The sequence below is a fragment of the Chrysemys picta genome, chromosome 1 (assembly GCF_011386835.1).
Source record: "Chrysemys picta bellii isolate R12L10 chromosome 1, ASM1138683v2, whole genome shotgun sequence".
Classification (NCBI taxonomy): Eukaryota; Metazoa; Chordata; order Testudines; family Emydidae; genus Chrysemys; species Chrysemys picta.
Window position 1 is genome coordinate 62972593 of NC_088791.1, and position 22438 is coordinate 62995030.

The 22438-nt window shown below is 44.3% G+C and overlaps 1 protein-coding gene across 2 annotated transcripts in view; it reads left to right on the forward strand.

Annotated features, from left to right (window-relative positions):
* The window catches only part of RASSF3 (Ras association domain family member 3), a 158964-nt gene that overhangs the window by 36718 nt on the left and 99808 nt on the right, over positions 1-22438 (forward strand). For both annotated transcript variants that reach the window (XM_065558248.1, XM_024108067.3), the window contains exon 2: positions 14959-15080. In XM_065558248.1, coding sequence (XP_065414320.1) covers positions 14959-15080 — 122 coding nt within the window. The remainder of the gene's footprint in view (positions 1-14958; positions 15081-22438) is intronic.

Consider the following 22438-nt stretch of genomic DNA (forward strand, 5'->3'; position numbering starts at 1 on the left):
GGTACTTCAACAGATTACAGACAAGTTAAAAACAGTGGCCATTCCCTAAGGACTTTACAATCTAATTGCAAATATATGAAATATGTCCATGTGCAATCTTTTCAGGTACACTTATTTGTCTGATTTGGAAAATTCAGCCCTACTGATCTGAATGCTCTTAATATTCATTGAGTAACGTCCACCTCTAATGTTCAGATAAGTATACATAGACTGTTAGTGAAAATATACAATTTTATGATTATTTGATTACAATAAGCGTGTTCTTTAAGGTTCAGTTTCCTTTAAAAAATATTTTCTGCATTTGTTTTACATGTTTCTTTTTATTCAGAGCATGTCTGTAATTTTTTATATTGTGGTACAAATCCTTTGAATGAGACTGCATCACGTGACTCCCAAAGTGCAATATCAGAGGGGAGAGAGAAATGCAATCCTCATTCAGTGTTACTGCTTTCCATTTATTTCCTCTTCCCTTTGCTATCCCTGTACTAGGTTAGTTTTCTCCAGCTATATTTTCTAGGGGAACATTATTTTGTTTTGTGCTCACACTTCTAATCTTTCTAAACTACTTTACATAATTTCTCTGTACTGATTAGTATTCATAACTCCTTCCAGTTTAATACCATCAGCAAATTTCATTAATAGGGTTTTTTACTCCTGCTTTCAGATAATTTAAATAAGATGTTTAATAAGATTAGACAACACCAGTCCCTGTGGTATCCTTGTAGATATCTTTTTTCCCTTTCTCCACTAAAAAAAACCTCCAAATTTACTTGGCAAGATTTATTCTTTATGTCTTGTAACAATTTGGATGGAATAGGAAGCCAATAAAGGTGCAGTTGTAGTATTAAACAAAGCACTTTCCTCATCAACACTCACTTTGGCCGTGTGCTTCAGGATGCAAAATGAGAAGTGGCCGTCAACAGCGTTATCTGGAGAAGAAGCTGTGGACCAGTGGTGTATGTAAAGGAGTAGTTATTAGTTTGCTAGGATATGAGTGACTTACCAAATGAAGTGATGTAGTGTTAGCGTGAGAATGATTATGCTTCGCATTACAAATAACTAAAACTAAGCTGCGTCTTTCATGTCATTTCATTTTGGATAGTTTTGTTTTAAATTGAAGAACAAATGAAAGAAGAGTACACATTTGTGTTAACTTTATGCCTGCTATTTTGGTACTCAGCGCTAGAGGGCACTAGAGTAAATACTTTTTGAAACCAGTTTAATTACAGCACTGCTTTAATTTTCACATCCAACAATTAACTGCTGGAAGAAATTTGCTTAGAGTGGGTGTGTCAATTTTTTCCATTTTATTAGCTTTTTAAATGTAAGAAAGAGAAAATATCAGTGCACATGTAATTCCAAAAAGACAATTATTAGAGATAGTAGATCTGGGCAAATATTGCAAACCATTTTCTATGGTTTTATTTTTAATTTTTAAACAAATTTGCTTCAGCTATCTTCCACCATATTTTGTGTTTACCTTTGCAGAAATTTATTCAGCTATGTTTTATTAACACAGATGTTTGCTGAAAGTGAAAGGAAAGCTTGTTGACTCTACTACTCCTAGAAGGTGAATTTTAAATGCATTTTCTGAAAGTATCCCCTCAAAAATATGCTTGTGATGAGTACAAAACTTATCCAATAAGGAAATGGGAAAAATTACTATAGGATTTAAGGAGCCAATCACAACTAAGAACAGAGATTGAATTTCAAAAAGCAAGCTATAGAATAAATTACTTCTATAAAGGATTTTACCAAATAATTTTGAATAATAAAAAGTTTGAGAAAACCATGATCTGTTCACAGAGGTATCATAAACATTACAAGAGGTGAAATTTGCGTAAAAATTATTTGTTATGAATTATTCATTCATTTCTAATAGATTAAAAATGCAAATATTACTGTTGTCATCTCTCAGTTTAATTTCAAATCTTGTGATCTTTAGTGTTTCTCTCAAAGGCCCAGGTCCGGGAGTAAGTGCTGACATGAGAAATTCAGCTTTTCATTTTTTTAAAAAGTGAGTTGATAGCCTTTGTGGTAGCTTGGAAACTTGACCCAAGTGCACTCTAAAGGGTTAGAAGTCAGAAGACAAATACAATGAATGTTTTTTTAATCTTATGATTTAAAACTAATTTCATGATATTTTGAGGCCTGACTCATGATTTTTTAATTCGTAGGGCTGGCAATATGGAAATCTAAGATAAAATATATGTAGTCTTTTGTATCCTTCCCACAAATAACTACTAGTTTAGGAAAAAAGGTTACAGAGATGCTGACTTCATTGTCATGCAGTTTTCACTAAAACAAGTCCATGTATTATAATAATTTGTGTAATGGTCTTACATGGCCATGAGCTTTACAATTGTCTGGATATCCCATCTCTTAAATAATATTTATGAAGATTTATGCTTTTCCTGAATCAAGCAGCAGGAGTATGAAATTTTAGCAATAATAACCTCTAGGTCAAGCATTTCCTTGCAGTTAATGATCAGTTTGGTTGGAGTTGTGGACCCTTGAGTTTTACCTTGGGATTGTAACTCAGCCACTCATTAGCTACTAGAAAATGCTCAACCCTAGCAATATTTCATAAACAGTGTGAAAATATAAATACTTGTCACAGGATGGCTGGCCGCTGTAACTGAAGTAGGTCCCTGTGCCAGAGCAGGTGCTCCCAGTCAGGCTGCATCTGGTCTATAAAGAATCTGAGGGAATCTAAGAGCTGGAAGGGAACAGAACTGGCTGTGAGAAAGAGAGTGAGACAGGAAGCTGCAGTAAGCTGTAATAAACAATGGGTAAAAAATGTTCTTACAATTATGCAAAATAAGTGTGTTCTTGCAAAGGGAAAGCAATTTTTAAACATACAGGGTCAAATCCTTCAGGCCTCAATTCAGCAAGGTACTTAAATCCATGCACAACTTTAAGTACATGAGCAGGTACACTGAAACACGAGCTTAAAGATGTTGTGCATGTACTTAAATACCTTGCTGAATCAGGGCTCAGTCCTTACTCAGGCACAATTCCCATTGTGCAACATATTTAAGACTGATCGTTAGACTGCATTTGTAGTTCATTTAGTTACAATACAATATCGCAATGTTTAGAGCTGCCTAATAATTACTAGAATCCTATACAAATAAATGAGCATAAGAAAGATATATTACTCATATTACGGTAAATCAGACGATAAAAAAAATCATAGAAACTATTATTGAGGTGAAATTGAACTTAATAGTCTAACGTTAGGTCTGTTATTTTGGTTCTTTTGTGGTGGATCTCTACTCCAGTTGTGCCAACCTATAGCACAGACAATAAAGCTTACAATTTCCTACTTCAGAAATATAGGCCTTTACCAATTGAAGTAATGGAGAAATATAGCTGTCATTAGTAGTAGCAGCTGAAATGTAGAATCTTAGTCTTTCTGCTACAAGATGGTCACAAGCTTGAGACAGTCTGTCATTCCATTTGAAATAGTAGTGATGCACCTACAGGCACCAGCCAATATGTAGGCAAAACCAATTATTAGTACAGTGGCTATACAAAATATATTGCTCCACAGATTCTTAAAAATATCACTACATTCCTGTGTGTTCCACCTATGTACAGTAGGCAAGTGCTCCTGCATTACGAAAGCATCCTTTGAACAAGAACAAACTATAGATGTTTAGTAGCGATTGGACATCTAACATAGTGAATACCGGTGAAAATGAGGTAGGATCAGAGGCTAAAATAGGGAAAGAACAAGTTAAAAATTACTTAGATGTCTTCAAGTCACCAGGGCCTAATGAAATACTCCCTAGAATACTCAAGGAGCTGACTGAGAAGATAGCTGAGCCATTAGCGATTATTTTTGAAATGTCATGGAAGATGGGAGAGATTCTACAGGACTGGAAAAGGACAAAGATAGTGCCAATCTATGAAAAGGGGAAAAAGGACAACCCGGGGAATTGCAGACCGGTCATCTTTACTTTAGTACCTGGAAAGATAATGGAGCAAATAATTAAGCAATCAAGTTGCAAACACCTAGAAGATAATAAGGTGATAAGTAACAGTCAGCATGGATTTGTCAAGAACAAATCACGTCATTATAGCTTTCTTTGACAGGGCAACAAGCCTTGGGGATGGGGGGAAGTGGTAGATGTGGTATATCTTGATTTAACTAAGCTTTTGATACTGTCTCACATGACCTTCTCACAAACAAACTAGGAAAATACAATCTAGATGGAGCTACTATAAGGTGCGGGCATAAGAGGTTGGAAAACATTCCCAGAGAATAGTTATCAGTGATTCACAGTCAAGCTGGAAGGGCATATCAAGTAGGTTCCCACAGGGATCAGTTCTGGTTCTGGTTCTAGTCAATATCTTCATCAGTGATTTAGATAATGGCATAGAGAGTACACTTCTAAAGTTTGCGGATGATACCAAGCTGGGAGGGGCTGCAAGTGCTTTGGAGGATAGGATTAAAATTCATAATGATCTGGAAAAATTGGAGAAATGATCATTGTAAAATTAACAAAGCTGCGGTTCAGTAACAGATCGACTGTTGGCCTCCCTTGCCTTGTGGCGTGCCTGCTGTAGTTCCTTTGCTTTCATGCAGTATTGCTGCTGATCCCTGTTGTACCCCTTCGCCTGCATACCCATGCAATCTGCTCATAGATTGTCCACATTTCTACATCTGCGCCATAGCTCTGCCTGCACAGCCTCTTTTCCCTACAGGCCCAGAAGATCAAATACCTCTTGTCTGCTATAGGCAGGAGCATGTCGGAAGCGTGTAGCCAGCATGGTCGGTTGGGTAGGTGCACGCAAGGGAGCGCTTCTGTGTATGCTTACCAAGCTGGGCAGTCAGGAAAATGCATTTTAAAAATACGCAGGTTTTTAAAGGGGGGAGGGAGGGCTGGCTCAATGGCTTCGAGTCTCTGATCCCTGGGTAGTGGAGTTGACAATTGTGACTAGAACGGTCATTGTTAGGCATTGTGGCAGAGCTGCTGGAGAACTGTTAGGGTTGAGATAGGTAACGCAATGTGTATACTCACACTGTAGGTTGACCAAGGCTCAAGACAATGCTGGGAAGTGATGTTACTGCATTGCCATAATGGGGCCCTTACATCAACCGGAGACAAATGTGAGTGTAGATTCACGCACAACTAGGGTAATGCTAGGTGACTTATGTTGACCCAACTTTGTAGCCTAGACCAGGCCTAAGTCATAGATTTATAGAAAAGTCTTTATTTTCTAATTTCTATTAAGGAGAAAAATAGAGGAAGGAATACAACATTGTTATATATAGCCCTTTCCCCTCATAAGTACAGATTAAGGCAAAAAATTTTAAACTTCGGACGTCTGTGTTCAAGTTATTTTCAAATGCAAACACTTCCACATTGTCCTATCCCCCCACTTTTATCATGAACAATATTGTTAGAATGAATAATTTGGCTCACTGTAGTTTTTCAGTACTACACTCGATTTTAGTAAACTGGACCATCTCTAAGAAGCCAATCAATATTCAACGTGAGGTGTAACATATTACATCCTGGCTTCTATGACTTTCAACAAGATTACAACTCTTTAAAGTTATGGAAAGATTATAGTTTAGTTCTTGTTGCTAAACCATTTATCTGCAGTTGTACCTCTTTGATTTTTTAGCTCAAATTTTAGTTTTATACAGTAAATACACAACTTGTCAGTCTACAGTGTAACCAGTAAAAAGCTTTTGTAGGTGACAGGCATAATGATGGATTAGTGTTGTAGTTTTACATGAATTAAAAATAGTAATAATCAAAATTATATTTGGCAGCTGTATAAAAGAAAAAGATCATTATTTTATCAAAAATGATTAAAAACTGCACTTTGTCCTTTTATACTATTAATATGTACTATCAAATAGCAATTTTTTTCATTTGCAGTTACATCCTTCACTTTTCTGTTTGAAGCTCAGTGGATTTCTATATATTTTATTATTCCTTATAAACCCACAGTGTCCTTTTATGAGACCCTATATCATAACTACATACTTTTTGATCAACTTTTTTTATCTGCTACAGAGCAAAGGTTATATTTTTGAAATACAATAGATCAGCTGTTCCATTTTTTATTCTTATTCTACAATAATGAATAAGCTTGTTGCACCTTTTCTGTTTTGGCCACTGGAGCTTATTTATTTGCATACCAGACAGGAAAGAGATGAAGGTCGGTTGTGCGGCATCCCATGTTCTGATCTGCATTGCAGATGAGGAAAAGCAGATGATATGCCTGGCATGTTGGCCAAAGTTTTCAAACCTAGGCATCTAAATAATCACTTGATTTCTCAGAGGTGCTGAACAGCCTAAACATCACTTGAAGTCAATATGGATTCTGAATGTTCAACACCTCTGAAAACCTGCCCATTTCTAGGTTTCTAAATACGGATTTTGTTGACTAACTTTATGCATCCAGATATTAAACTGTTACTTATTTATTGCTTATATATATTTCCACTAGTATTTTTAAGTGGATTGGGACAGTTGTAGAAAGAGAGAAGAGCTGTGAATAATTGATAACTTGTACTTTCCAGTAGAGCATTAGTTGTTGTTTGAAAGATAAGAGACCTAGGGTATGTCTGAACTGCAATTAGACACATGTGGCTGGCACATGCCAGTTGACTTGGGCTCGCGGGGCTCAGGCAAAGGGGCTGTTTAATTGCAGTCAGGGCCGGCTCTAACTTTTTTGCTGCCCCAAGCAGCAAAAAAAAGCGCCGCCCTGCCGAGCCCCCCCGCCCACCGAGCGCCGTGCCGCCGGAACCCCCCCCCGAATGCTGCGCCCTGCGCCGCCGAGCGCAGCGCCGCCAGACCCCCCCCCCCCGAGCGCCGGGCGCTGCGCCGCCCCCCCGCTGAGCACCGCGCGCCGGAGCGCCCCTCCCCCCCTGCGGAATGCCGCGCCGCTCCGCGCTGCCCCCCGCCACCCCAAGATTGGCCGCCCCTTACCAGGTGCCGCCCCAAGCATGTGCTTGGTTGCCTGGTGCCTGGAGCAGGCCCTGATTGCAGTGTAGATGATCTGTCTCGGGCTGCAGCCCAAGCTCTGGGACCCTCCCACCTCACAGGGTCCTAGAGCTGGGCTCTAAGCTGAGCTCAAATGTCTACACTGCAATTAAACAGCCCCTTATCCTGGGCCCAGCAAGCCGGAGTCAGCTGGCACAGACCAGCCGTGGGTTTTTAACTGCAGTGTAAAGATACTCCCACTGCCACATCCTCTGACCTGATACATCCCCTTTGTGCCATTCAGTGGCACAAAGATGTTGTGAAGCTGGTTTAACAGCCTTCCTGGAGATTCTTCCAGTTGGCTTAGCTGGTTTCCAGCAAATTTCCCTTAGAAGCTGGTTAAGCCAACTTCATAGTCCCTTTATGCCTCTGGAATGGCTATGGGGAATCTCTCTCCAGATGACGAAGGCCTCATGGCCTTTGAAGTGAGCCTGAAGACAGAAGGAGTGGCCATATTACTGCAGACAATCCTTGGCTGACAGAATAACCTTTGAGGGCTATTGCAGATGGGCACAATTTACAGCAGTCGGGAGAATGTTCTATGTTCTGAGACAGATTGAGCTAGCCCTGGGCATAAAGATACTGCAAATCAGGAATAAATCCATTTAGCAAAGGGAATTATAGAGAGGTAAAACCAGCATAAGAGCAGAACTGAGCTGCAAACAACCTATATTTAGCAATTATTTGAAACCCAAGTAATCCAATTTGTTTTTTAATTTTCCCATGACTTCTAATGAACCTGGTGAACCAGCCCCAGTTTGGAAACAAAAATGGAAAAATGGAATGTAATCATCTGAGACTTATTCACTAATGTAAACATAACCAAAACAAGTCCAAACACTTAAGTCAAGTATAAGTTAAGTTCAAATTCAAATGTAGGACATTAATAGTAAAGGCACTATATAAATACAGTGTAAATCAAAAGGAGTCATTGCCACATGGAAATTACTTTGGTTTCTCCTTCCTTCTGTGATCTGTTGCCTGAAAATAGACTTTTGAATAAAAATATGAACCATTTTCCAGGAAGCTCTAAAATAGGGTTACCATATTTTGTGCCTCCAAAAGGAGGACACTCCACGGGCCCCGGCCCCGCCCACGCCCCCCGCCCCAACTCCGCCCCTTCCCCAAAGTCTCCGCCCCCTCCCCTGCTTCCCGCGAACATTTGATTCGCGGGAAGCCTGAAGCAGGTAAGGGGGGCGTGGGGGGAGGAGGCGCGGCCCAGTCTGGCCCCCCCGGCGTCTCCAGCCTGGGTTGGCTCGGGCCCTGGGGTGCCGGCCCCGGGCCCGGCCCCCAGCCGAGCACCCCCGGCCTGCCCAGCACTGCCAGTCCCCGGCCCAGCCCCCGGGCCCCCGGCCGAGCACCCCCGGCCCGCCCAGCACTGCCGGTCCCCGGCCCGGCCCCCGGGCCCCCGGCCGAGCACCCCCGGCCCGCCCAGCACTGCCGGTCCCCGGCCCGGCCCCCGGCACCGCACCGCCGGCCCGGCATCGCCGGCTCGGCACCGCACCGCCGGCCCGGCCCCCGGCCCGGCCCGGCACCGCTCCGCCGGCCCGGCCCCCGAGCCCCCGGCTCGGCACCACCGGCCCGCCCCCGAGCACCCGCACCGCCGGCCCGCATGTCCCGATTTTCCCGGACATGTCCGGCTTTTTGGGATTTCCCCCCGGATGGGAATTTGGAGCCCAAAAAGCCGGATATGTCCGGGAAAATCCGGACGTATGGTAACCCTACTCTAAAAGTATACCTCTCTTGCAGCAACTGTAGCAGTCATCTTGCTTGTGATGCTGGGAAGCAAACCACAATCAATCAAGTAACATAGGTTGTACTGGCTAACGTCCTAATCTATGGAGTAGTAGAACTATACAGCATAGCTTCCTCAGAGCTTGAAATAAAGACTTATTCTGAAGGATTTATTTCAGTTAAAAAAGATACAAGCATATGTCTGTTTTCTCTGTACTCTTTGTTTTGGTTCCACACAGTCTATAGTATGCATATTCATTTGAAAGTCAAATTTTCCAGGTCATCACAGGAATTAGTGTTCTAATTTACAAGGGCCAGAAAAAAGACAACATCAGAATGTAGGGACTTGTGCTCTTGAGCACCATATTTCTTCCTTGCTCCTATCTGAGCCAATGAAGCTCAATTACCAAGGTCTGTTTGTTGTAGCCTCTGCTCAGCTGCCTGCCTGTTCAGTTGCTTGTCTATTTCTGCACAACGCTGCAGAGAATCGGTTATGGGAACTGCTATTTACAAGCTATCAAGCAAAATCAAGTTTCAAGTGAAGAAAACACAAGCGTCAGGTAGGGACTATGCACCTAAATGAATGCTTGGGACTCTCACAGTTTACCACAAAAGCAAAATACAAGTGTTCTCAATATCACATAATTTTAGAATTTATTGAACTGCTTTTTTCTTCAACTTTAGGCTGTTGAATAAGGCAATTTGAATCTAATGCAGTAGTGAAATGCTAAGTAACATAAAACGTTAGATTTTGCCTCAGCAATTGACAACACAATTTTTAAAAGATAATATTTGTATATTTAATAAATATTTACACATTTACATTTGCATTTTTAATTTATAACACCAGTGAGATAAGTATAGCTAAAGTTTTCATTATACATATACCTCACTTTTACAATAGTTTTATTTCAGAAGACAGACTTAATATCCTTACTGATTAATTTGAGCAAGTCCTTTTTTTTAAAAAACGTCAGTGAATGTTTTTGTTAGCAGTACTTGTTAAAGGTTTTGATTTCTTCCAAGGCAACAGACATTTCAGATGCCATCAGAAAAGAATACCAGATTCTAATAAATTTCCAAGCAGAAGTCCATTGATAATCTAGCAAAATACTGATCTTAGAAGCACAGATAATTTTTTCTGAAGTTCAGATATTTTGGGAGTGGGAGTAGTAATAGTTTCAGTAAAGGATCATCCAATAAGTAAATTCCCTTTAGTTTGACAATACCTGTACCTCTGTTGTACATTGTACTCTTATCTGTGGAATAGTTTTTTAAAAAACTGAACTGCGTGGGTAAAATGTTCTAATTGCGTTTCTGTTATAGTAGAGATAATCTTTTCTTTTCCAGTCTCACTCATTAAACTTACATTCTGTCTGTTAAAATCTAGCTTATGACAGAAAGCTTTAATTGGATTTACAGAGATGAAGCTTTTATGTTTTCTGCAATTATGTCTCTAAGAGTCAGGAGGAAGTTATGGGCCTGTCTTATAAATGACATTAAAGTTACACAGATTAAAATGAATTATAAATAAGAAACAAAATAGGATTGAAAGAGAATGTTTCCTAATTTCATTAGTTAATCCTGTCTTAGAATACTATTTAACCAACACACTGTTCCCTAATATGATTTGTCAAAATGATTGTGTATATAATGGGAACAAGCTCTATATACACACACAAACTACATAAAAACATTATTAAGGTTGCAAAGTCAAGTACTCAAAAGTTAGGAATGCCAGTGCTACCTTAATTTGACCCCCTCTCCCACCTAGTGTATATGCATTATGAGACAGTCTTTAATTACATGATCACATGCTGTTTTTCCACCGTAGGACCCCTGCCTCAGTCAGTGCACTGAATGGACCATACTCACTAGCTGAGCATCTATTTAATGTATTATTTTATTCTTGTTATTCATAAGTGTGTGCTTTAGGACTGATTGACTGAATGGCACTCAGACCCTACTCTGAATAGAGAATTATTAACTTCCTCATGGGCTTTTTTATGGTGCTCATCATTATAGTATCTGAGGTCTTCACAGACATTAATGATTTTGTTTTCACAATGCCCCTGTGCAGTGAGGGGTAGTATCTAATATTACAGATGGGGAACTGAGGCACAAAGTGTTCAAGGTCAAAAGTGTTCATATATTTTGGTTGCACAACTTGAGACACATGGGACTTGATTTTTCAGAGGACTTAGCATTATATAGTACTTTATATGTTCAAAGCACATCTATTAATTTCAGATGCAGCTCTTAATGCCTAGCACTTCTGGAAATCAGACCCAGGGTTTCACGTTGTACATCCAGAAAATGAGGAACACACAATTAGTTGATGTTTGGTTGAGGTGCCTTGCCCAACATCACATAGGAACTCTGTGGCAGAGGTATGGATAGAATCTAATTCTCCAGGGCATCATTCGGCTGCCCTAACCATGAACTATCCTTCCTCTTCCTTTAGTCTCCTGCCTTATTGATTACACACCCTGCCAAATGAAAACACAAATTCCATCATGTAGACACCCACATGGCTCATCAGCAGGGTTTGAACTTTCAGATCTACTACATAGACCTCCTGCCAGTTGATCTAATGGAGTAACTGATAGCAGTAGAAAGGGACAAGACACACAAACTTTGCTAGTGAGCTTCACAGATATTTGCTGATAGCTGAGGAATGATGAGACTCAGAAATGTCCTTCCCTGATCCCAGTCTCTTTTCCCAACCAGTCTTCTATCACCACCACCTTAGCTCCCAGTCTCTCCCCCAGACTCCTTGCCCCAGTATCCCCACTAAATTATCATCTCAATCTCTCCATCTCCCCCCAGAAACCTGGTCCCACTCCCAATCTTCTTGTTTAGACTCCTCATGCCAGTGTTCCCTACCCCAAGGCTCCTTGTTCCAGTCTCCTTGCTAATCCAGTCCCAGTCTCTCCGCCCCTACCTAACTCCTTATTTAATGATGATATGGCCCACAACAAATGGGGCAGTTTCAGGGAAAGTCCTACTTGGTCCCTTGGTCCTTAAGCTGGACCATGCTCATTGCAGATGGAATCTTTGGAGAATTTAGCTGCCTAACTCTAACAAGTCTTTACTAAACACGTGAACTGAGATTTTTCAAAGGCTTATAACTTTGCCAAATTTGGATTTTTATTCGCATGAACATGAAAAGGCACAACCCTGTCACCAGAGCAAAGCCCCTACCAAATTTGAAATCTTTGCTCTAAAGGATAGAAATACTAAAGTTTTCAACTAAATGTTTATAAGTTGTTGTTTTGTTTTGTTTTTTTTAACATTCCTAACCTCATGCTCAGAAATGGCTGAACCATTTTAGCTGAAACTTTTTGAAAAAACTCAACTTGAAGCAGACAACCCAGCATGAAAAAATTCAGTCTGAATGGTTAAAGTTTGGGAAAACTTTAAAACAAGGTCTTAAAATGGAAAATGTTGTGAAAACTTAACTATAGTTGGCACTACCAGCTCTGCCGGTTTTTGATTATCTCCGACAATATGAAAACAGCAAAGCTAGCAATGTTTCTGAGCAAGCCAGCAGTTGCTTTAAAAACGGCATAAAAATAAATATTTACAGGTTTGAGGGTAGAAAATTGAAACCTGATGAGCCTTTTGTCAAAATAGAATTATGTTCTACGTACCTATTGTTATTGATTTAAATATCTGTGGTCATCACAGCTGATCTTTGTGAGCCAGGAAGTGAGGTTTATACATCACTACTGAATGCAGGTTTCTGATGGTAATACTTTACCACACAGAGTACCTGTGACTTGATGTGTGTTTGTTATCCAGCTGTCAGTGTGCATTAATTTATTCCTAAAGGGCACTGAAGCTGGGGTCATAGAATCATAGAATCATAGAATCATAGAATCATAGAATATCAGAGTTGGAAGGGACCTCAAGAGGTCATCTAGTCCAACCCCCTGCTCAAAGCAGGACCAATTCCCAGCTAAATCATCCCAGCCAGGGCTTTGTCAAGCCGGGCCTTAAAAACCTCCAAGGAAGGAGACTCCACCACCTCCCTAGGTAACGCATTCCAGTGTTTCACCACCCTCCTAGTGAAATAGTTTTTCCTGATATCCAACCTGGACCTCCCCCACCGCAACTTGAGACCATTGCTCCTTGTTCTGTCATCTGCCACCACTGAGAACAGCCGAGCTCCATCCTCTTTGGAACCCCCCTTCAGGTAGTTGAAGGCTGCTATCAAATCCCCCCTCATTCTTCTCTTCTGGAGACTAAACAATCCCAGTTCTCTCAGCCTCTCCTCGTAAGTCATGTGCTCCAGACCCCTAATCATTTTTGTTGCCCTCCGCTGGACTCTTTCCAATTTTTCCACATCCTTCTTGTAGTGTGGGGCCCAAAACTGGACACAGTATTCCAGATGAGGCCTCACCAATGTCGAATAAAGGGGAACGATCACGTTCCTCGATCTGCTGGCAATGCCCCTACTTATACAGCCCAAAATGCCGTTAGCCTTCTTGGCAACAAGAGCACACTGTTGACTCATATCCAGCTTCTCGTCCACTGTGACCCCTAGGTCCTTTTCAGCAGAACTGCTACCTAGCCATTCGGTCCCTAGTCTGTAGCAGTGCATGGGATTCTTCCGTCCTAAGTGCAGGACTCTGCACTTGTCCTTGTTGAACCTCATCAGGTTTTTTTCTGCCCAATCCTCTAATTTGTCTAGGTCCCTCTGTATCCGATCCCTACCCTCTAGTGTATCTACCACGCCTCCTAGTTTAGTGTCATCTGCAAACTTGCTGAGAGTGCAGTCCACACCATCCTCCAGATCATTAATAAAGATATTAAACAAAACCGGCCCCAGGACCGACCCTTGGGGCACTCCACTTGAAACCGGCTGCCAACTAGACATGGAGCCATTGATCACTACCCGTTGAGCCCGACGATCTAGCCAGCTTTCTATCCACCTTACAGTCCATTCATCCAGCCCATACTTCTTTAATTTGGTGACAAGAATACTGTGGGAGACAGTATCAAAAGCTTTGCTAAAGTCAAGAAATAACACATCCACTGCTTTCCCCTCATCCACAGAGCCAGTTATCTCATCATAGAAGGCAATTAGGTTAGTCAGGCACGACTTCCCCTTCGTGAATCCATGCTGACTGTTCCTGATCACTTTCCTTTCCTCTAAATGTTTCATAATTGATTCCTTGAGGACCTGCTCCATAATTTTTCCAGGGACTGAGGTGAGGCTGACTGGCCTGTAGTTCCCCGGATCCTCCTTCTTCCCTTTTTTAAAGATGGGCACTACATTAGCCTTTTTCCAGTCATCTGGGACCTCCCCCGATCGCCATGAGTTTTCAAAAATAATGGCTAATGGCTCTGCAATCTCACCCGCCAACTCCTTTAGCACCCTCGGATGCAGCGCATCCGGCCCCATGGACTTGTGCACATCCAGTTTTTCTAAATAGTCCCGAACCACTTCTTTCTCCACAGAGGGCTGGTCACCTTCTCCCCATGCTGTACTGCCCAGTGCAGTCATCTACAACCTTTTATCTGAACTTTTGATCTGAAAAATGCGAAGTGTTGTTATGTCCATTTAACAGACTGGTAAATTGAGTTTAAGTGACTTGTCCAAGATCATACAGCAAGTCAGTGGCAATGCCAGGAAAAAAATTCAGGAAACTTGACAAAATCCCCTGTTCTGCTTTGGACAATATTTTCTCTCTGGTAATTAAATGATAATAGTTAATAATACCTACCATATACCATTTGTAGACCTCAATTCTCTCTAGAAAGGTGCGTTTTCATTTGGCAGGGTGTGTACTATTATTAGTCACATTTTACAGATGGGGAAACTGAAACTCAAAGAAGTTAATTAATTTGCCTGACGTCACACAGGAAATCAGTGTCGAGAGATCTGGTTTCTGTTGCTGATTCTAACCCCCAGTTCCATCTCCCATCTACAAGACCACGCTGCTTCTCACAGGTATACTAGATAGTTCATGAAATTCATAAGTTGTCTAAACATAAACTGTTTAAACAGCTTAGGAATTTCACTTTGTAGCTTACTTTGTGGGAGGGATTTTAAAAAAATTATAGCATACATTACATTAAACTCGTGCTATTTTGGAAAGAGACCTATTTGCATTCAGACTCTAATTTGCATTAAAATGATTTATGTTACTCTCAAAGCAACAGCAAGTTCTTCTCTAAATATCTTTTCTTTATATATATGTTTCAGATTGCAGATATACATGTCACTCTCACTGCCGAGATCTGGTGCATCTGGACTGTCAGCAGAATGGAAAATTAATGGAATGCATCTCCATATATGACGAGTTGGATCAAACCAACAACGGTCAGGTAATATGTTTTGCATTTGCAGAATTACTACTATCCAACTGTCAGTTACATAATAAAGAACCTTCTTCCTGTTCCACCCATCTATTCAAGATCAAAATGTACTTCTACTGGTAATTCAGTAGCTGTACCAGAAGTTCGTGCTGCTGGAGGTATTATATTCTGGATAAGAAAGAAGGCCAAAGGCTTGACCGTTTGTGATAAAGATCCTGCTCAAGTTTTGTTGCGAGAGAGTAAGGGTTTTAATCCTTCTGTTGTGATCAAATTCCAGTTTGGGTAATTTCATATTTGCTTATGTAGATACTTCTCAAGTTTTAAATAGACACAATGTGCTTTTTCCTTTCTTTTCCTTAACTATTGTGTTATGTCACTGCTTGCTTTCCACCCCTGAGGAGGACCTCATATCAATGTTTTTGGTTTTACTTGTGGTATACTTCAAAACAGTACAAACAGAGGAGTTTTTCTCCTCACCTGAAAAGGCAAGGAGTTTACACCCTATGACTAATACACTCTTCTGCATGCGTGCACACACTCACTGTCAGTCAGCTCTATAGCTAGGGCAGATAGCGCCACCTATTATTAAGGTTACCCAACACTTCCCATGATAAGACCCTATTTTCAATTGTTTATAGCTTTCCCAAACTTTACTGTTTGGGCTGAAATTTTCCATGCCAGGGCATTGCCTCAGTTTAAATTCTTCTTTTATTTTATTTTTTATTTCAGCCAAAACAGTTCAGCTGTTTCCAAAAACAAGGCTAGGGGAAAATACATTGTTTTGCCCATGTTACATTCTGATGACTTTTTAAAAAAACTCTAGTGCCCCCAAGCTTTGGGAAAGAGACTTGCAATTTGGCAGGGAGTAGCCTTTGTGTCAGGGATGTGCCATTTGCCATCCCCATTAAAATCGACCCAAATTTGGCCAAGTTATAAGCCAAATGGCATAAGCTTTGAAAAATGGCAGTTCATACATGCTTAGTAGAGGCTTCTTAGATTTTGGAAGCTAGATGCCCTAAATAGTCCATCCTCCAGGGCTGGCTCCAGGCACCAGCCTTCCAAGCAGGTGCTTGGGGCAGCAGTCTGCCAGGGGCGGCAGTCCGTGTGTTTTTGCCCCCAAGCAGCGCGCCAAATTGCCGCCGCGGACAGCGGGGGCAGTCCATGCGCCGTTCGGGTGGCACACGTGTTTCCGCGGCGGCGGCAATTCCGCGGCAGCTTCTATGTTCAGCTGCCCGCGGTGGCAATTTGGCGGCAGCTTCTGTCTTCCGGCTGAAGCTGCCGCCAAATTGCCGCCGCGGCGGAAACGCGCGTGCCGCCTTAACGGCGCACGAACTGCCCCCGCTGTCCGCGGCAGCAATTTTGCGCACTGCTTGGGGCGGCTAAAAAGCCGGCCCTGCAATCCTCAATGGGCATGCTCCAGCCTGGGGATGAGCAGGACTCTTTAACTACAATTGTAGCTCCAGGCTACTGCAAGCCATGCTAGGTCCAGGCATCTGACCTGAGAGCAAGGAGCCTGTCTCTCTTGTGTTCTCAAGGACTTCCTGCTGGTGGAGGAGGAAGCAGACAAGTCAAACGCAGAGAGGACTAGGACATATGAGTGATCAAGGGAGTAGATTGGGACAAGGAACCTTGGGGCAGGGGGAATAGGACTAGAGCCTGGGGCTGGAGAGAGAGAGGAAAACTCAGACTGGGAGTTGGGGGGAAACACTTTTGGCCTTAATATCTCTGTGCCTTAGTTCCCCCATATGTAAAATGAGATAACACCCCCTCACCTCATAGGTGTGTTGTGAAAATAAATTCATTAATGTTTGTGAAGCACACAGATACTATGGTGATGAGCACCATAGAAAAGCCCATTATGAAATGTATAATTCTGTCCAGGGCCGGCTCCAGGCACCAGGCACCCAATCACGTGCTTGGGGCGGCACCTGGTAAGGGGCAGCGGGAGAAGCGCGGCGCGGCGCTCGGCGGGGGGGCGGCGGCGCAGCGCTCGGCGGGGGGGGGTTCCGGCGGCGCTCGGCACACGGGGGGCAGGCTCCGGCATGCGGCAGTCGGCAGGGGGGCAGCGCGGGCACGGCGCTGGAGGGGGGTGCCGGCGGCGCTCAGCAGTGGGCGGGGGCGGGCTCCAGCGGCGCGGCGCTCGGCGGGGGGGGCAGCGCGGGGCTTGCGCTGGGGGGGGTGTGTTTCCGGCGGTGCTCGGCACGGGGGGCGGGCTCCGGTGCGCGGCGCTCGGCGGGGGGGGGCAGCGCGGGGCTCGGCGCTCGGCTGGGGGGGGTTCCAGTGTGCGGCGCTCGGCGGGGGGGCGGCGCTCGGCTGGCGGGGGTTCCGGCGGCGCTCGGCTGGCGGGGGTTCCGGTGGCGCGGCCGCTCGGCTGGGGGGGCTCGGGGGCGGCGCTTTTTTTTGCTGCTTGGGGCAGCAAAAAAGCTAGAGCCGGCCCTGATTCTGTCTTCACAGCAGGGTGTGAATAGTGTGCTGTAAATAAGGCCTGGAATCACCTTATTGACAAGGAGAAAACAAAATATTGAATAGCTGCTCATTGAGTGAGTACTGTCCTTTTGGGTCACTGAATGAGTCCCATGTAAAAAATAGCAGGTGATTATATAATTAGTGCATCATACTATATATGCATAAGGTGGCCAAATTAAGGTTGTAGAGGCAACCTTAATTCTGGCATTTCTTAACTTTTTCAGTGATTGACTTTGGACTGAAATAATGTTCTTTCAACATAGTTTTGTTCTCTGTGTGTAATACATATATATATACACACACAAAAAAACTAACTAAGGGACATATTTGGTGCTTATGTGTTATGCTCCTTCTCCTTAATGGAAATTATGTGACTAGGAGAACATATGCCTAAAGTGGCTTACAGGTGAGGAGATGGCTGCAGTGGTAAGAAACCACAGTCTGATGAGAAAATTAAAACATTTGCACTTGCAGCACTAAGAAATGGAAGCAGTCAAATTCAAGAGAAAATGTACTGTGATTTAAAATAGGAGGTGAAACAGTTATTATGACAATGAGTTCCCCATTAACAACATAGGCAGGATTTGTCCCAGACAGCAGATTTCACAGAAACAACAGACAATCTCCAGGGGCTCATTGAAAGAGGCCCCCCTTGGATAGCTGAAAGAAAATTGGGCAGGGAGAGAGAACACCCCAAGGAGATTTGGATGGGAGTAAATCAGTCAGGGTTGGTGATTTGAAGAAGTCCTGGCAGAAAAATACTATGTAAATAGGCATGCTTGTGTCATTTGTAATTTGTAAATTATTTCTTTTCTTTCTATTTGGACTGATGTTGTGGGGTCTGCTCACCACTAGTGCACTTCCTCCTAGTTGCTCTGGGGATTAGCTGATGCCAGGTCTGATGCCCCCTTTCCACCTCTTGCCACATGCCCTGCCTTCTCTTCCTGACTTTCAGTGAGGCAAGATGCTCTGTGTATGTGGCTTAGCCCTCTGGCCAAGTCAAATGTGTCCTACCCTTCTAGGGTATCAAAGTCTCTTCCAAACAGGCTCAGGCAGTCTTCCCATTTGCTGCTCAGCTGGTGCCACTTCCCCAGTGGCTGGCAGGGAAACCCAGGCCCATCCTCTACTCCGGGTTACAGCTCACTGCTAGTGTGCCTCCTCCTGGTCACTCTAGGGATTACATAAACCACCTGATTCCCCTTAGCTGTGGCCTGCCTGGTTAACTGTCCCCCTTCTTAGCCTACATTAACCTCTTCAGACCAAGCATGAGGTGAACACCTGATCACAGTTGGGTCATACAGGGCATCACCATTTTGGACTCCATTGGCACAGTGGGTGGAATTGAGACAGATGGGGGGATGTTGTGCTGGGGATTGGGTGAAATCTCATTGAAGCTGTTGGGTGTGACAGCCACCCTTCATTCAGCACAAATTTAAGAAGCAGTCAAGCTCCTTTTTGGAGCAAGATACCTGAAACAGTAGGAGACACCACCCAAAACACAGGGTACATACGAAACCGGTCAGAAGCCAAGCTCAGAGGCAGATTAAAATTTATTGTGGCCCTGAGCACAAAGAACATTTGGACCCCCCTTGCAATGGGGCCCTGCCCATAGTCTTTCTCTTCCTCCCAAGTCCCCACCCTCTGGCCAGGCCAGAAGCCAGAGCTGAGCAGTGGTAGGAGCCACTCAGGGAGCCACTCCACCTGCTCTGGGCAGCACAGCCCAGGAGGCGGGGACATGGGGTAGGGACTGCTCTTGGGCACCCTGGCACCCTGCCCAGGGCAGGTGGAGGGTCTAGGGCCCCCGACAGCAACCCAGGCTCCTTGGGTGACTCCTACCACTGTCCGGCTCCGACTTCTGACCTGGCCTGCGGGCGGGGACTCAGAGAGAAGAGGAGGAGCAGGGGGCAGACCACTGAGGAGGAAGAGGAGGGGCTGGGGGTGAGGCCACAGTTCCAGCACTGGTGGCCCCCTCTACTTCTACACAAGTTCCAGGGGTCCTATGGAAGCCCCCAAATTGGCTGGGGATCCTGGGCATCGGCCTCATGGGCCCTTGTGTTAATCTACCACTGCCACCTGGGCAGGAGATGATGGAATGCTTTATATTCTGCTGCTCCTTTAACGTCAACATTTGGAATGTGTTGGCCTCAACACTGAGAGTTTCCCTGTTGCGTGGGCAGGCTTATGGACAATTGGCTTTTGGACTTTTTCAGACACCAGAGGATTCAGCATCTACCTTGCTAAGGAAGGCAGAACGACATTTGCCGTGTAGTTTCTTTGAGCCCCTGGCAGTTGCTAACACAGTAGTTCTGTGTTACCTATAGCAAAGTTGTTCAGCCTGTTTTCAGGCACAGGCTGACTCATCTGACACTCTAGTTCAGACTATTCTTACAGATATTCAGTTGCTAGCAATGGCGGAGAGCAAACAGATAGTTTGGCAAAATGGCAGTTGGCATAAGACCTTGTGGCATCAAAATGACCTTTTCATTCTTAGGACAAAGTGTCTGGCAGGGAGAGGGTTCTGATGTTTTCTTTTTTAGCTGTGTATTGTACCCATTGTGACTGTGGTTTGTGGGGTTTGTTTTGAAGTTTTTATTTAATACACATGAACAAAGACAGAGCAGAGCTGTCGGTCCAAAGTGGAGGGGCTGGGATCATTTCCTTTTGGCTTGTTGGTGAGTCACATGCCACTCGCTTACTGTAATGTTTTCCTTTTTGACGGATGTTATAGAACAGCTGGGTTCCTGCTCCATTTTAGCCGGATAAATAATGCAGGGATAGGAAGGCCCATGAAATATTCAGCACTGGACATCCTCCCCTAGCTAGGGTTACCATACATCCGGTTTTTCCCGGACATGTCCGGCTTTTTGGTAATCAAACCCCCATCCGGGGGGAATTGCCAAAAAGCAGAACATGTCCGGGAAAAATACCGCTGGACGGGCACTTCCCCTCCCGCGGCTGCTGTGCTCCCTACCTTGACTCTTCTGCTCTGTTTAAGAGCTGAGCTGCCCGAGCGCTACCGGCTTCGGGCAGCCCCCTTGCCTCCGGACCCTGAGCCGCCGGCCGGGCACTTCCTCTCCCGGGCTCCGGGGTCACAGGGTCCAGAGGCATGGGGGCTGCCCGAAGCCGATAGCGCTTGGGCAGCTAGGCTCTTAAACAGAGCCGAAGAATCAGGGGAGGAGCAGAGCAGCCGGAACCCGGGAGGGGAAGTGCCCGGCCGGGGGCGCAGGGTCTGGAGGCAAGGGGGTTGCCCGAAGCCCGAGTGCTACCGGCTTCACGGTTTGCCGGGCAGCCTCCAGACCCTGCGCCCCCGGCTGGGTGCTTCCCGTCCCGGGCTCCAGCTGCGCTGGGGAAGCGCCGGCCGGGGGCGCAGGGTCTGGAGGCTGCCCGGCAAACTGTGAAGCCGGTAGGGCTCGGGCAGCCCTTTTCGTGTGGCTGGGAGGGAAGAGGGGGAATGCGGGGCCCTCAGGGAAGGGGGCGGAGTTAGGGCGGGGACTTTGGGGAAGGGGCAGGGAATGGGCGGAGTTGGGCAGGGAAGGGGCGGAGTTGGGGCGGGGCCGGGTGGGGAAGGGGCGGGGCCAGGGCCCCGTGGAGTATCCTCTTTTTTTATATTTTAAATATGGTAACCCTACCCCTAGCTCACAGCAGCTTCTCCCCGCACAGTATTCTAAGTTGAACATTCCAGTCACCCTTTCTTCCCTCTTTATGCATGGATGGGCCTGCCAAGTCCAGCTCCTGGTCTGGGGTGGGGTTCTAATGTCGGTTACGCTACATTTTGGATCAGGCCCGAAAGGTCAAAATCTCAGTCCTGTTAAAAGTAATGGCAAAGCCCCTGTTAAGTTCAGAGGGAGCAGGATTTGACACTGCTTGTGTGCCTTTGTTCAGACCTGACCGCTGGGATGATACCCTCTTCTTGGACTTCACCAGCTGAATCTTGGGAGATCCCTCCTCCTAAGCCTCTTGACATTGTCTGACCAGTACTGTCCTTCGCTTGATTGCTGGTTTATACCCCTCTCCATTACAATCGCCTCAGCTTGTATTGGAGTAAGCAAAGGGATTTGCTCTGGGCAATGGGTCGCATTGCATTACAGCTAGTCACAATTATTCCATCAAAACTTTTTTTTAGACAAAAAATGGCCATTTTAATGTTCTGGGGTTTGGGAGTTTTTTTTAAACAGAATTTTTTTTTAAACCTAAAACTGTTCCATTTTGGGTAATTTTTTTCAGTTTTGAAAAATCAAAAAATGTTCCTGCAAACCAAAATGTTTTCACTTTTTCAATCAAAACCTGGAAAGTTTTTGCTTTTTTTTTTTCATTTCTTTCAAAAAAAATTCTGAAAAATACTTACCATTATCTGATCAGCTCTGACCAACTCTTCTGTCTGCCCAGCTAGTGGGGTAAAATCACTCCGGCTATATCTTCATTGCAAAAAAATGTATTTTTACATCGAGATAACTAACCTGAGATAGCGCTCTTGCTATAAAATCCTAGTGGAGACAAAGCACTGTAGCTTTTACCTCCATTGTCTCTGTCTCTGTAGCTAGTTGAGGTCAGCCCCCTAGCTGTGGTGCTTTGTGTTGACTTTGACTAGCTACATGAAGGTAAAAACTACTCTGCCTTGTCTCCACTAGGATTTCACATCAAGATAGAGATATCAATATATTTATTATTATTTATTGTATGTATTCTCATAGCACCCAGGAGTCCTAGTCATGGATTAAGATTCTGTTGTGCTTGGCACTGTACAAACAGAACAAAAAGATAGTTCCTGCTCCCATGAGCTTACAATCTATGGGTATGTCTTCAGTACCCACCGGGTCGGCGGGCAGCGATCGATCCAGTGGGGATCGATTTATCGCGTCTAGTCTAGACGCGATAAATCGACCCTGGAGTGCTCTCCCGTC